The 15,314-nt window shown below is 40.9% G+C and overlaps 1 protein-coding gene across 2 annotated transcripts; it reads left to right on the top strand.

Annotated features, from left to right (window-relative positions):
- The first annotated feature begins 6,735 nt into the window (after positions 1-6,735).
- On the top strand, positions 6,736-11,827 carry LOC126284546 (uncharacterized). 2 transcript variants are annotated; one of them, XM_049983547.1, is made up of 4 exons: positions 6,736-6,845; positions 7,687-7,758; positions 7,873-8,064; positions 9,932-11,827. In XM_049983547.1, exons 1-4 carry the CDS (start codon positions 6,773-6,775, stop codon positions 10,126-10,128), a joined length of 534 nt encoding a protein of 177 aa, XP_049839504.1. In that variant the 5' UTR covers positions 6,736-6,772; the 3' UTR covers positions 10,129-11,827. The 2 variants fall into 2 exon arrangements, with proteins under 2 accessions (XP_049839504.1, XP_049839505.1); XM_049983548.1 differs by lacking the exon at positions 7,687-7,758.
- Positions 11,828-15,314: the final 3,487 nt, after the last annotated feature.

Here is a 15,314-nt window from a genome sequence, read left to right as displayed (position 1 = left end):
GGATCACCAATTTGGTACTGGAGGGCAGCGTGAAGGGTAAAAATCGTAGAGCGAGACCAATAGATGAGTACACTAAGCAGATTCAGAAGGATGTAGGCTGCAGTAGGTACTGGGAGATGAAGAAGCTTGCACAGGATATAGTAGCATGGAGAGCTGCATCAAACCAGTCTCAGGACTGAAGACCACGACAACAATAAATCTCATGAAAAGTGCCCCAACAGCCATTAATATCTGGCAGAAAACCCAAAGAGATTCTGGTCATACATAAAGCACACCAGTGTCAAGACGCAATCAATACCTCTACTGAGCGATAACAACGGTGAAGTCACTGATGAGAGGGCCTCTAAAGCAGAGTTATTAAACACGGTTTTCCGAAGCTCTTTTACCAAAGAAGACGAAGTAAATATTCCTGAATTCCAATCTAGATCAACTGCAAAGATGAGAAACATACAAGTAAATATCCTCGGTTAAACAAAGCAGCTTAAATCGCTTAATAAAGCCAAAGCCTCCGGTCCACATTGTATACCAGTCAGGTTCCTCATAGAGTAAGCCGATACAATAGCTCCATATTTAGCAAATGGTTCAAATGACTCTGAGCACTATGGGACTTAACATCTGTGGTCATCAGTCTCCCAGAACTTAGAACTACTTAACCCTAACTAACCTAAGGACATCACACACATCCACGCCCGACGCAGGATTCGAACCTGCGACTGTAGCAGTCTCGCGGTTCCGGACTGAGCGCCTAGAACCGCTCGGCCACCGCGGCTGGCAGTTATTGATCACTGAAGTTCATTACTTTAAGGATTTAGGATGTCTGGGATTCATAGAAAATGCAGTTTACTGTAAGAATTTTCACTGTAGTCTGCAAACGACACAGCATAAAATTCCAGACAAATAAATGTTTAACCAAGCAATGCTGCTATCAGCTATTGTACTATCAGAGCTGTTCAGATTCTATTGCACGGATCCTATTATCCCTAGATAACGAAACTGTTCAATAACCGTTATCGATGTAAATGTTCAAAGTGAATGCTCGTCAAAATTTGATGTTAATCCTCATCAAACGCCACGCTTGTAAAGATGATACTGTCCTGCGGCGACACGTGAAAGAAACGACATACGCAAACTGAGAATAAATGATTGCAGTCGTTCTGCAATTAACACTTTACCCCAATGCGAACTCTTTATTACTTGCATACCAAGTTATGTAATACGGCATTCAAGGCTGTTCCTTGCATCTGCACAAATGCGACGCAGCTTCCGATACGGTGTGCGCGCTGATACGAATCTAGAAGAGAACTGGGGCCTGATTCTAGCTCGCAGCGCTCTTATCTATATAGCTGCGGTGCGGACCACCGAAGGCGCAGCAGACAACATTTGCCTTCCTAACTAGCCGCTCGCTATAGTAAAGCACCACTTCAAGTTACTAAATAATTAATTGCTTCATTCGCTGAAGGCCAATGAAGCTCTCACTTTAATTATGCTACCAACACACCGGTACGTATCTGTAATAGAATTCTGATGTGCCTAGGGTAAATACTTTTGGCGAGAGAATTATTTTAGTTTCACTGCACTCAGTAGATGAGCTCTGATCTTGCCCTTTGGAGAGACGCTGCAGTTATATTTTAATAGCCACCTTTTGAAAACTTCTCACGTCTTTGTTGTTATCGCGTATCTCCATTCTACCTAAATCTAATCATCCTAGCTGTATCTAATCACTACTTCCATACTCTTAGGACACAAAAACAGAAAAAAAACACGAAATTCAACCAAAATATTATTTTGTGAGATCCAGCATGCTGTTCCCATTAAATTACAATCAAAAAGGGAATCTGAATATAAATTTTGAAGTTTCTAGCTCCTTCCTGCTGCGCCGATGATTTTTACGTAAAATGTCCAAATTTCGAAAACTGTTAAAGTTACTAAACTGAATCTTAACACATAATTTTAGCATCACTTCTGACAAGCTATTAACTTTTCAGATTATTTACTTTTTTTGTAAGGTATTGTGCAACATTTGTGGCGTCATTGCTAGTTACAGTGGACTGGGCTGGCACACAATGAAAAGCATATGAATTCTATATGGCCTGAGTAGGCTACTTCCCTACATCACCCTCTACTTAATTTTTTTTGAATGTAAATGAAAAAGGAATTAATTACAAAATGGGAAGCAAGAGTACAGCTTAACTCCCTATGAAAATTGAAATTTAAACATTTAGAAATATTAAAAGAAAACTTATTACCTACTCCAATTATTTACATTGCTGGCATGTTCACTGCCTCTTAAGCAAAATTGCAAAACTTATAAGAACATCTATAAAATATGTAAATTGCAAGTCTGTAAAATTCATGGCACTAATGCCTTGCATAGTAAATTATTCATGAAACAAGTACTAAATGGACGGCATATACTGCCTCGAAAAGCACTGAAAATTTTAAGTGTTTTCGAAAATTTGTGAAAGAATTTGGCATACGTATTGCCTGAAATACATAAGCACATAAACATTTAAAATTATGAAAATGTGTGGCTCAAGTTTCACTTAATTAGGTGAAAATCTTAAACCTATTAAATTGTCTGTAGACATTTTTACATACATAGGTACAAAGAAAATGACATGGTTATTCTTGTTACATAAATAAACAATGAAATCTTAGCAGTCTTTTCTACATCTGAAAGAGAATTTCATGCATCATAACACTTCCACTTTTACATACGTTGTTGTAGCCGCTTTTGGTTGGCGTTCTGCACTTCAATTCACAATCATGAAACCTTTAAATCTCAAATTACTATTTCTGGGCCGGAACACTGAACCAATGCTCGGTTCATTCCTGACACATCTGTATTTATTTACAGGCTGACTCATCGTCAACTATCTCATTCTTAGACATGGTATGAATATACTTATTTATTAGTTGTCATTTTTAGCTTCTCTGTACGTTTGAGTAACTTGTGGTAAAGGAGTACAATTTCTGAGTGTTCAAAACACACTGTGATTAGCCGATTAGTAAATTAACTTATTGGTCTTTCGCTACTGTGTCAGCTCCATATGCCATTAAAGTTTAATTATGCTGAGCTGTTAATAATGTTTCACGTCTACAGTCATGTTATTCAGTTACGTTGCTAGTGTATGTACTTGTGTATTAATAATTTAAAGCACAGGCTAGCACATTGCTTTCATTTCTGTGGTGTATTGCGGCTGACCAGTTTGCTCACGTGGCAATCCATTCCCACTCGTCGGATGCTGAAACCACAGGCAGTCTCTCTCGACTTACCATTACAGTGCATTAAGTAATCATGGATATGCGAATTCCTTAAACCTATAGGACACCATGAGCTGCTTTGTCTCATCTAACGTAAGGGTACCTACGGTCACATTAATGCCTCCAACTCATAAACTTAATACGTGTGGGTGTGTCCTAGCACACACTACACCAAAATAATGGCCAGCTCCAACCTCATAAATACTTCAAGGACGTGTTCTTCACGTCTCAACCACAAACAGTGTTCAATTCCATAATTATTGCCATTCCTTGCTATACAAGGTAAGTTCATCATTACAACTTATCTGCTTATATTCCATAACACTACGCAATTTCTTCTAGTATTTATTAGTTAGATCTAATGCAGACAATAGGTCTCATTGCCACTTCAGCTTCTGCTTACAAACGAATTTGCATATCTTTTTAATATTAAACAACACTTTGTACTTACAATATTATCAAGGTTCTTCCTAAAACGTATATATGTATCTATATGTTATTCAGATACATTTACGTCTTCATTACTTCGTATCTCTCTATTGTTTACTTGTCACTATTAGGTCTGTCACATCCAGTAATTTCTTCACTAATTGGTGGCTAGAATGGTTACAGAACTCATGGTTTGTTACTGGCAATATTTTGAAAATTTGTTATAGGAAGAAGAAATCGAAATCTTGGGGATAGGAAAGTTGAAGAATGAGTGAGACCTGAAATGGGGAAAGAAGATCTCACACAGCTGGGACTGCACAGCTGCCACACTGCGTAGAGGTTACAGAACAACCTCTTCCCTACAGAATCGATTCACTGCCTATGAATTTCTTTAGGTCGATCACGTTTCTGAGACCTAATACTGTTTTACTCCTCGGACACTCCCGCCTATACGCATTTGCATGCGTTTTTCCTATAATCCTGAATGGTCCTCGGTGTACGAACATGAATTTCTTTGTTTCTGCTTCTGCTGTGTTCAACCTACCTTTACTAAGATCGACATCTTCGTCTCAATACCTTCTATTTTTCGGAACTCGTATAGGCAGCTCCCAAGTCTCTTCATTAGTTGCTATGTGTTTGTCAATAAATGGTACCGGAATTACTCCGGTTATTAGCAAGACCATTTTAACTGGCTTCTTTCAAAGTCAACAACACCTTGATACTTTGACAAGAAATTTATGCCAATTAGAACCTCGATACTGAGATAGTTTACTATTAAGCATGGATGATCAATTACATTACCATTAACATTAAAGGGCAGCGAAGCTTCTTGCTTTACCGTTTTTGACACCTTGCCAATAGCACCATTTATTCTCAGTCCTGATGCCCTCATTACTGTAAACTTATCTTTACCAGATAAGGCATCAAAGAAGGACAGACAACGCACTCACCTCACTACCACAGTCTAAGAGACAATGTACACTGATACCTAATATATTTACTAGTATTATAGGGTTCCTCAAATTCATCCAATATTTCATTTTTGATTTGTCTTCAGCTATAGTGATTGACATCTGTCTTCATTACATTTATATCAAAGTGCGTAGGGGTTTCCTGCACCACATTTTCAGCTGCCTTTTCCGATCGGTCTACTAATTTCAAATCAAAACACCGCATGACTTCATTACATTTAGTTTGATGAACGTGACTCAAATTATTGTGGTCAGAGCGACTCTGCGTCTCCAAACCGGGCATGACACTAGTTACAGCTAAACCACTTTCATTATTATCGTCGGGTTCCTTCTCAAGCGACAACTGGTCACAGACATTGGGTTCATCGACCCACAACCGGCTACCCTCTACATTTTCACTTACCTCCTGTCCTAAACCTATCAGCACAGTATCAACATCCTGCACAGGCACTTCAGATAAGAGCACACCATTCTCATCGTAGGTATAACCATGAATTTCTTCTGCTTCTTCGCCTGATAATTCAGTACTTTGTAGCTCTTCCCTAACATTACGTTGCTGCGCCTTCTCTTGCTCTTCCCACTTAGAAAGCGTCTCTAACACGGTATCAACTAAATACTGTGAGCGGTTAAATATTTCTGCTGTATCATTGGAGGCTACCGACTCATCATCCTATTGCTCGGTTTGAGTATTTTGATCTGTCGTACCAATCGCTGTAATTACTGGCTTAGGAAAAGTAACCACCTGGTGAGTGCCAATGTCCTCATAGACGGGAACTAGTTTTCCTGCCTCTGCCAACTACTGTTTCTCTTATTGCCATTATTGTTTACTGAAACAGCATTGCTTTCAACACTGTTGTTTACCTGCACATTTTCGTTACGAACAAAGTTACTATCATCAGGTTGCCATTGTTGGTTATGTTATTATTTCCCCATTTCCTACTTTTCTTAGGATGGTGAACACCTAATGTTCGGATGTTTACATTGCCATTTCGCTCATTCTTAAAACTACTATCAGTGCTATTACTCTATTATTACGTACCTACTCCTCATTAGTAGCAACACGCTCTACACGTTCCAAATATTCAATGAAACGGTCAAGATTGAGTCTAGGGGCGGATATGATTATAGTTTGCCAATACCGTGGCAATTTAGCTTCAAGACCTAGTATTATGATTTCAGGTTTCAGCATTTCCGTCAAATGTGGCAGACGTGGAATCCAAGATCTGGCAAAATCTTTGATAGATTCTCTGCTTCGCATTGAAGCGTTTCCCACTCCAAAATTCTCTTAACACCTCATTCTACTTAGGACTAGACCACTAATCATTCATGAAACCTGTATTAAATTCCGCTAATATTTTACACTTCAACATAAAATCCGCTGTTCATCGCATTGCACCACCTGCCATGTGACTTCTAATAAATGAAATTTTCTCGCGCTCAGACCAAACTGATGGAAACACATCTTCAAAATCGTTCCAGAAATCTAGTGGATGGATACTTCTGTCTGGATCGAACCGTAAGAACTGCCGACACCCGATAAAAGCGGCGTTTGCAGCTACATCTTGTTGTACACTACCAGCACCAGAAGCTACTGAAGCTACTTTGCTCTCAATTTTATCAATGTTAGTGCTAATCTTTTCTACTTTCATTTTAACATTACCTACTCTTTGCACAACATGAGTAGTATCAGTCTTAATTGTAGCATTGGAACAAATCCGGTACCATTCCAATGCCGGTACCATTCCAAAGTACTGTTATCCAAGATGGCGGCCATGACGTCAGAGACACACACCCCGCCTACATACACGCGCTAGGCATAGCCTTTCGTAAATATTTTCATAACACCGCCACCATTCCAAAGCACCGTTATTCAACAACAACAAGGCCGCACCCAGTCGTGCATGTCTAGTTCCTATCGCCGTGGTGCGGTGCGAGAGAGAGAAAGATAGCGTCATCTCTCTATGTCACCCCCCCCCCCCCTCCCCACGGTCTACTACATACACACGCTAGGCAGGACCTATATTAATCAGTGCACTGTCCACCTTACTCTCACTCTGCTCGTATACTTCGTTCGTACTTGTCACATCTTCGTAGTTAAACGTGCAAAAATGAAGCGTCCACGATCCGCCAGTGGCAGCAGCAGCAGCAAACGGGCTCATGTGGACGAAGTTCCATTCCCTGGTAAGTAAATTTTCAGTATTCCGATATCTGTACCCTTTAACTCTGTGTATGAGTGCTACATATCTTTTATCTCTCTATAAAGATCGCTCGTCTACGTGTTGTTTGTTCCGGCTTACGACTTTTCCCCTTTTGGACCTCTCTCTCTATAAAAATTGTTTGTCCACGTCTTGTTTCGCTCTATCTTGCGTGTCTGAATCTTTTATTTTACGCGTTATATTTGTTTTGTACTGCTATCTATAAATATTGTTCGTCCACGTGTTGTGTGTTACGTGTTATACCCGTAAATTTTCCTATCTCTTTTAACCGATTCTATGTTTCTGTGTGTGTGTGTCTCAATGTTACATCTCTGTATATTATGTGTTCTGTGTGTTACGTCTCATATCCGTTTTGGAGCTCTATTTGGCCGGCCTGAGTGGCCGAGCGGTTCTAGGCGCTTCAGTCTGGAACCGCGCGACCGCTACGGTCGCAGGTTCGAATACTGCCTCGGGCACGGATGTGTGTGATATCCTTAGGTTAGTTAGGTTTAAGTAGTTCTAAGTTCTAGGGGACTGATGACCTCAGAAGTTTAGTCCCATAGTGTTCAGAGCCATCTGAACCATTTTTTTGATCTCTCTGTATAGAATGACCTTCCGCATGTTGTGTGTTACGTGTTATAATTATTTTATAGTGCCCGCTATGAACATAGAGCTTCCAAGTGTCTGTTATATTAGTTGTTGTTCAGTGCTCTGTATAAATATTTCATTTCTTTCCTTTTTGTCTATATTTGATTTCTCTATCATTTATGTGAATGCACTTTACTTTCCATACGCGATATTATATTCAGTCTTCTCCATCTTTCTAGATTTCTTCCATCAAATCTTGTCTGATCTAGACAAGCAGCTCGATATGGAGAGGGCCCAAGCGAAGCTCGAATGTAAATACATTTCTAATAAAAACATACTTCCTAAACTTAAATAATTTCATCTAATATATACCCGTTTTCCGACTGTATACATTTAGCCTTCATAATCTTGTCTTTTCTTTGTAGATGCTCCTAATTCAGCACACAGGGAGAGGTGTACCACCCAACGCGTTCAAGGACGCGGCGTTCAAACGGCGTCCGCCCCACAGGACACTCAGTCCAAAGAGGAGGAGAAACAGATCAATCTGCCTGACTGGTTTGAGAACCTATTTGATTTTGGCAATGAGTTGCTCAAGCCATGCAGTCAGAGCGGGGAAGGTGAATAAGTTTGAACATTAATATTTCTTCAAATAATTACCATTATTTACTCTTATTATACTGAAGAAACTGCAAAAAGGTGGGAATTTAAGGCGATGGGACCTGAATAAACTGAAAGAACCAGAGGTTATTGAGCGTTGCAGGGAGAGCGTAAGGGAATAATTGACAGGAATTGGGGATAGAAATACAGTAGAAGAAGAATGGGTAGCTTTGAGGGATGAAGTAGTGAAGGCAGCAGAGGATCAAATAGGTAAAAAGACGAGGGCTAGTAGAAATCCTTGGGTAACAAAAGAAATATTGAGTTTAATTGATGAAAAGAGAAAATATAAAAATGCAGTAAATGAAGCAGGCAAAAAGGAATACAAACGTCTCAAAAATGAAATCGACAGGAAGTGCAAAATGGCTAAGCATGGATGGCTAGAGGATGTAGAGGCTTATCTCACTATGGGTAAGATAGATACTGCTAACAGGAAAATTAAAGAGACCTTTGGAGAAAGGAGAACCACTTGCATGAATGTCAAGAGCTTTGATGGAAACCCAGTTCTAAGCAAAGAAGAGAAAGCAGAAAGGTGGAAAGAGTATATAGAGGGTCTATACAAGGGCGATGTACTTGAGGACAACGTTATGGAAATGGAAGAGGAGGTAGATGAAGATGAAATGTGAGATACGATATTGCGTGAAGAGTTTGACAGAGCGCTGAAAGACCTGAGCCGAAACAAGGCCCCCGGAGTAGACAACTTTCCATTAGAACTACTGACAGCCTTGGGAGAGCCAGTCCTGACAAAACTCTACCATCTGGTAAGCAAGATGTATCAGACAGGCGAAATACCCTCAGACTTCAAGAAGAATGTAATAATTCCATTCCCAAAGAAAGCAGGTGTTGACAGATGTGAAAATTACCGAAGTATCAGTTTAATAAGTCACAGCTGCAAAATATTTACGCGAATTCCTTAGAGACGAATGAAAAAACTGGTAGAAGCCGACCTCGGGGAAGATCAGTTTGGATTCGGTAGAAATGTTGGAACACGTGAGGCAATACTGACCCTACGACTTATCTTAGAAGAAAGATTAAGGAAAGGCAAATCTACGTTTATAGCATTTGTAGACTTAGAGAAAGCTTTTGACAATGTTGATGGGAATACTCTCTTTCAAATTCTGAAGGTGGCAGGGGTAAAATACAGGGAGCGAAAGGCTATTTACAATTTGTACAGAAACCAGATGGCAGTTATAAGAGTCGAGGGGCATGAAAGGGAAGCAGTGGTTGGGAAGGGAGTGAGACAGGGTTGTAGCCCCTCCCAGATGTTATTCAATCTGTATATTGAGCAAGCAATAAAGGAATAAAGAAAAGTTCGGAGTAGGAATTAAAATCCATGGAGAAGAAATAAAAACTTTGAGGTTCGCCGATGACGTTGTAATTCCGTCAGAGACAGCAAAGGACTTGGAAGAGCAGTTGAACGGAATGGATAGTGTCTTGAAAGGAGGGTATAAGATGAACATCAACAAAAGCAAAACGAGGATAACGGAATGTAGTCGAATTAAGTCGGGTGATGCTGAGGGAATTGGATTAGGAACTTAAAGTAGTAAAGGAGTTTTGCTATTTGGGGAGCAATATAACTGATGATGGTCGTAATAGAGAGGATATAAAATGTACACTGGCAATGGCAAGGAAAGCGTTTCTGAAGAAGAGAAATTTGTTAACATCGAGTATTGATTTAAGTGTCAGGAAGTCGTTTCTGAAAGTATTTGTAGCATGGAGAGGTGCATCAAACCATTCCTTCAAATAATTACCATTATTTACTCTTATTATTATTTATCCCTCTTCTAAATATGAATCATTAAATTATTTTTTTTCTTGTTTATCTTACAGGTGTGTCACACGGTGTAGGCCGTGTACCTAGAGCGGGGGCGGCACTCTGTCGAACCGATCCGCAAAGACACGCCGCGCCTTGCATAGCCCCTGTTAAGGCTTCACGGGAGGCGGATGCAGAAAACGCGCAAGCTCCGCCCCCAGCGCTGCCGCAACCGCTCTGGCGTCCTGGCGCAACTCAACCGATTGGCCGCTAAGAACAACAACACCGGGTCGCCGCGCTACAGGCGGGTAGAGGCAGCAGCAGAGCAGCTCGTCAACTCCGACTCAAAGAAACGCCTCGGCGCTTGTCGGTGACGTCACGTCAGCTAGGCACGGCGAACGCCAGGTCTGTTGCAGGCAGAAACACCTGGGCGTGCTTATCTATATAAATTTCTTATTTTTGGACAAAATGTTTAATATTGTTTTGGATTGTGCAGTTTTATTTAGATGAAAGATTTTCTTACTGTCGTAAAGCTACAAATGAAGATAATAGTTCTGTATTACTGAATCCTGTCGAAACAAACGTAGATCAATATGAGAAGATGCTTTGCCCCACTGTAAGCTTCGAAAATTTTACATTGAAGTGACTATATTTACTTGATCCATTTTGTGATATAAACTTACCCCAACCCCCTTACAATTAACTTGTTTCTTTTATTTTATTATTTATTTTCGTGTGACATCAACACTGGAAATGTGAACTAATTTACATGTGTAAATGTCCAACTGTCATTAGATTACAGTCGTTTTCAACGAAAGGAATTCTGAACAGGAAACAAAATAGCTTCATAAATCGAAAATACTGCTGAGCTTAAACTTTTTTGAACATGCAGATTATAAAAGACAAATATTCCCCTCTTTCAACTGAAAGGAGAAACTTTATAAGATAAAAAAGAAATTTATTTGATAAAACAAGTATCTCTCTTTTGCCTCTTCTTCTGTCCCCCACCCCCCAACGTGTACAATCGCAAGATATTTCATTAACATTCAGTGCTCCTCACCCCATAGCCAGCCACGATACCTAAAGAAGAGCACCAATATGTTCGCAGTTTCTTGTAAAAGCAACCCAGTACAAACGTAACTTCCTCAGATTTACAAATAAGGTGAAGAAGCACGAATTCTGTTGCTGTTGGACCATGAAGTTGTTATTGTATGTCAGTCATTAAAACAGGTGGAAATTTAAGTTTAGGAGTTCACTATTTGTTAAGAAGTGTAATGAATTGCGCAATTCATTGATTGCAGAAATCTCTCAGACCAATGTGTGTTGGTCAACTACCGCCAATAGTTTCACATTTTCCTGTGCCAGAGAGGGAGACACAACCATTATGAGTATGCCTGCAACAGACCTGGCGTTCGCCGTGCCTAGCTGACGTGACGTCACGAACAAGCGCCGAGGCCTTCCTTTGAGGCGAGGTTGAGCGTGCCTGGCGTCGCCACAGTTTGGCCATTCAAGCCGGCGGCCCCTCCTCCTCCTCCTCCTCCGGAAGCAGCTCGCCGCCGCCGCCCACGCAAGGTATGGGTTCCGAGATGTATACCTGTCCCCCCAACTCATGATCACGATGCCCCATCACCGGTCAATTCATCTACCGGGTGGACTCTTAGTTGTAGTAATAGTAGTAATAGTAATTTTCCTGTGGCCAGCAGTAGTTCTCTCCCCCGTCCTATCGATAATGAATTGGATCAGAATAACGGCGTAATGACCCCATTAGAATACTCAGCAGTTGCTAGGGCTTTTGAGGAGCGAATGTCTTTCACCAAATTGAGAATCCGGGCGGGAGGTATCGCGATCGTGTAAGGTTTTTGGAGGCGTGCCACCCGTCTCGGAGACCGAGCTCCTCAAAGTCTTAGAAGATCTGGCATTTAATGTCATTAAATCCAGTGCAGAATTATGCTGTGAATTGAGTCTCCCCCCCCCCCCCCCCCCCTAACATCAAGGTGACGCGGAGACGACGATGCTGCACTATACAGGGTGGTCCATTGATCGTGACCGTGGCAAATATTTCACGAAATAGCGGCAAACGAAAAAGTGCAAAGAACGAAACTTGTGTAGCTTGAAGGGGGAAACCAGATGGCGCTGTGGTTGGTCCGCTAGATGACGCTACCATAGCTCAAACGCATATCAGCTGCCTTTTTTTTTTTTTAATAGGAACCCCCATTTTTAATTACATATTCGTGTAGTACGTAAAGAAATATGAATGTTTTAGTTGGAGCTCTTTTCTCGCTTTGTGACAGATGGCGCTGTAATAGTCACAAACATATGGCTCACAATTTTAGACGAACAGGTGGTAACAGGTAGTTTTTTAAATTAAAATACAGAACGTAGGTACGTTTGAACATTTTATTTCGGTTGTTCCAATGTGATGCATGTACCTTTGTGAACTTACCGTTTCCGAGAACGGATGCTGTTACAGCGTGATTACCTGTAAATACCACATTCATGAAATAAATGCTCAAAATGACGTCCGTCAACCTCAGTGCATTTGGCAACACGTGTAACGACATTCCTCTCAACAGCGAGTAGCTCGCCTTCCGTAATGTTCGAACATGCACTGACAATGTGCTGCCGCATGTTGTCAGGCGTTGTCGATGGATCACGATAGCAAATATCCTTCAACTTTCCCCACGGAAAGATATACGGGGACGTCAGATCCGGTGAACGTGCTTCGACGACCAATCCACCTCTCATGAAATATGCTTTTCAGTCCCGCTTCAACCGCACGCGAGCTATGTGCCGGACTTCCATCATGTTGGAAGTACATCGCCATTCTGTCATGCAGTGAAACATGTTGTAGTAACATCGGTAGAACATTACGTAGGAAATCAGCATACATTGCACCATTTAGATTGCCATCGATAAAATGGAGCCCAATTATCTTTCCTCCCATAATGCCGCACCATACATAAACCCGCCAAGGTCGCTGATGTTCCACTTGTCGCCGCCATCGTGGATTTTCCGTTGCCCAATAGTGCATATTATGCCGGTTTACGTTACCGCTGTTGGTGAATGGCGCTTCGTCGCTAAATAGAACGCGTGCAAAAAATCTGTCATCGTCCCGTAATTTCTCTTGTACCTACTTGGGTATCATCATTTGTTGCAGGTCGTGGTTGACGTTTCACATGTGGTTAAACACTTCCTGTTTCCTTAAATAACGTAACTATCCGGCAAACGGTCCGCACACTTGGATGATGTCGTCCAGGATACCGAGCAGCATTCATAGCACACGCCCGTTGGGCGTTTTGATCCCATAACCATACATCAACTCGATATCGACCTTTTCCGCAATTGGTAAACGGTCCATTTTAACACGGGAAATGTATCACAAAGCAAATACCGTCCGCACTGACCGAATGTTACGTGATACTTACACGTTAATGATGTAAAATTTTTTAAAACAATTATCTGTAAAGATGTGAACGTTCATAATGTTTTTTTTTTTTTGTCAGAAACCAATCTCGTATCTGTAAACTCATGTATATATAATGTGAAAATTGTTAAATACTGAATTCAATAATAAACTCAATTATTTCAGTCTAAACAAATTGTTTTTATTATTTCATGCCCTAATAATCATTATTCTTTTTATTAAAAATATTAGAAATTTATTTGTGTGTATGTAGAATACGTAGATACAGCCACATTGCACTGTAAAAAGTTATAAGGTTTCGTGATTTTAATGACAAGTGCCGGACTTGGGCTGGTTGTCTCGAACACACGCAGCGCTCTGCAGCGCTATCTCTTACAACCCTATGTCAGCAGCTACTTTGGAAACCGTAATCTGACGCAGCGGCAGCTAACTGTGACAGCAGGTGAGTGCAGCGCGCCGCTTTCGACGGCGGCCGCGAGGACGGCATCTGGCGCAATTTCCTACCAAACGTCAGCGGCTGCGCGTGTCTGTCGCTTTCGACGGCGGCATCTGACTCATTGGCACCAAACTGACAGTAGGTGTAGTCCTCGTCAAAGGCCGAGGTATGTTTCTCTCTCAGACGGTTCCAGTGGAATTCCCTTCATATACAATATCAACGAGTAAACTTACAATTCCAGGGACGTTGGTAAAATACAGGGAGCGAAAGGCTAATTACAATTTGTACAGAAACCAGATGGCAGTTATAAGAATCGAGGGGAATCAAAGGGAAGCAGCGGTTGGGAAGGGTGTGAGACAGGGTTGTAGCCTATTCCCGATGTTATTCAATCTGTGTATTGAGCAAGCAATAAAGGAAACAAAAGAAAAGTTCGGAGTAGGTATTAAAATCCATGGAGAAGAAATAAAAACTTTGAGGTTCGCCGATGACGTTGTAATTCTGTCAGAGACAGCAAAGGACTTGGCAGAGCAGTTGAACGGAATGAACAGTGTCTTGAAAGGAGGGTATAAGATGAACATCAACAAAAGCAAAACGAGGATAATGGAATGTAGTCGAGTTAAGTCGGGTGATGCTGACGGAATTAGATTAGAAAATGAGACTCTTCCAGTAGTAAAGGAGCTTTGCTATTTGGGGAGCAAAATAACTGATGATGGTCGAAGTAGAGAGGATATAAAATGTAGACTGGCAATGTCAAGGAAAGTGTTTCTGAAGAAGAGAAATTTGTTAACATCGAGTATAGATTTAAGTGTCAGGAAGTCGTTTCTCAAAGTATTTGTATGGAGTGTGGCCATGTATGGAAGTGAAACATGGACGATAAATAGTTTGGACAAGAAGAGAATAGAAGCTTTTGAAATGTGGTGTTACAGAAGAATGCTGAAGATTAGATGGGTAGATCACATACCTAATGAGGAGGTATTGAATAGAATTGAGGAGAAGAAGAGTTTGTGGCACAACTTGACAAGAATAAGGGACCGGTTGGTAGGACATGTTCTGAGGCATCAAGGAATCACAAATTTAGCATTGGAGGGCAGTGTGGAGGGTAAAAATCGTAGAGGGAGACCAAGAGATGAATACACTAACTAGATTCAGAAGGATGTAGGTTGCACTAGGTACTGGGAGATGAAGAAGCTTGCACAGGATAGAGTAGCATGGAGAGCTGCATCAAACCAGACTCAGGACTGAAGACCACAACAACAACGTGTGGCATAGAAAGAAAAGAACAGTCAATCTTATAAATTATTATTTATTTCTAATAAATGTTAAAAGTAATTTTACATTCTCATATGCAGATACAATAGCACTTTATTGGTAAATGTTCTTCAGTCGATGGATGTATGGACATCCGTACCTTTCAAGGTCTTGAATAGATGCAAATTTAAATATTCGACGCATCCAGGAGATTTTGTCCTTTCCCTTCACGTAAACGACGGTGTCCTTGTGATCGAATAATTTAAGTGCAATCACCATATCTTTATAGGGTATGCCAGGGTCATCCCAGTGAAATACATGATAAAAAAATTAGTAAACCACAGTGCACTGG

Source organism: Schistocerca gregaria, chromosome 8, assembly GCF_023897955.1.
Source record: "Schistocerca gregaria isolate iqSchGreg1 chromosome 8, iqSchGreg1.2, whole genome shotgun sequence".
In the NCBI taxonomy this organism is placed as follows: domain Eukaryota; kingdom Metazoa; phylum Arthropoda; class Insecta; order Orthoptera; family Acrididae; genus Schistocerca; species Schistocerca gregaria.
This window is presented reverse-complemented; position numbering and strand designations above follow the sequence as displayed.

Excerpts from the sequence above, each read along its gene's own strand:
- LOC126284546 (XM_049983547.1), top strand. The coding sequence starts at position 6,773 with ATGAAGCGTCCACGATCCGCCAGTGGCAGCAGCAGCAGCAAACGGGCT. Across the intron at positions 6,846-7,686 it reads GGACGAAGTTCCATTCCCTG|ATTTCTTCCATCAAATCTTG; the intron begins GTAAGTAAATTT and ends CCATCTTTCTAG. Across the intron at positions 8,065-9,931 it reads ATGCAGTCAGAGCGGGGAAG|GTGTGTCACACGGTGTAGGC; the intron begins GTGAATAAGTTT and ends TTTATCTTACAG.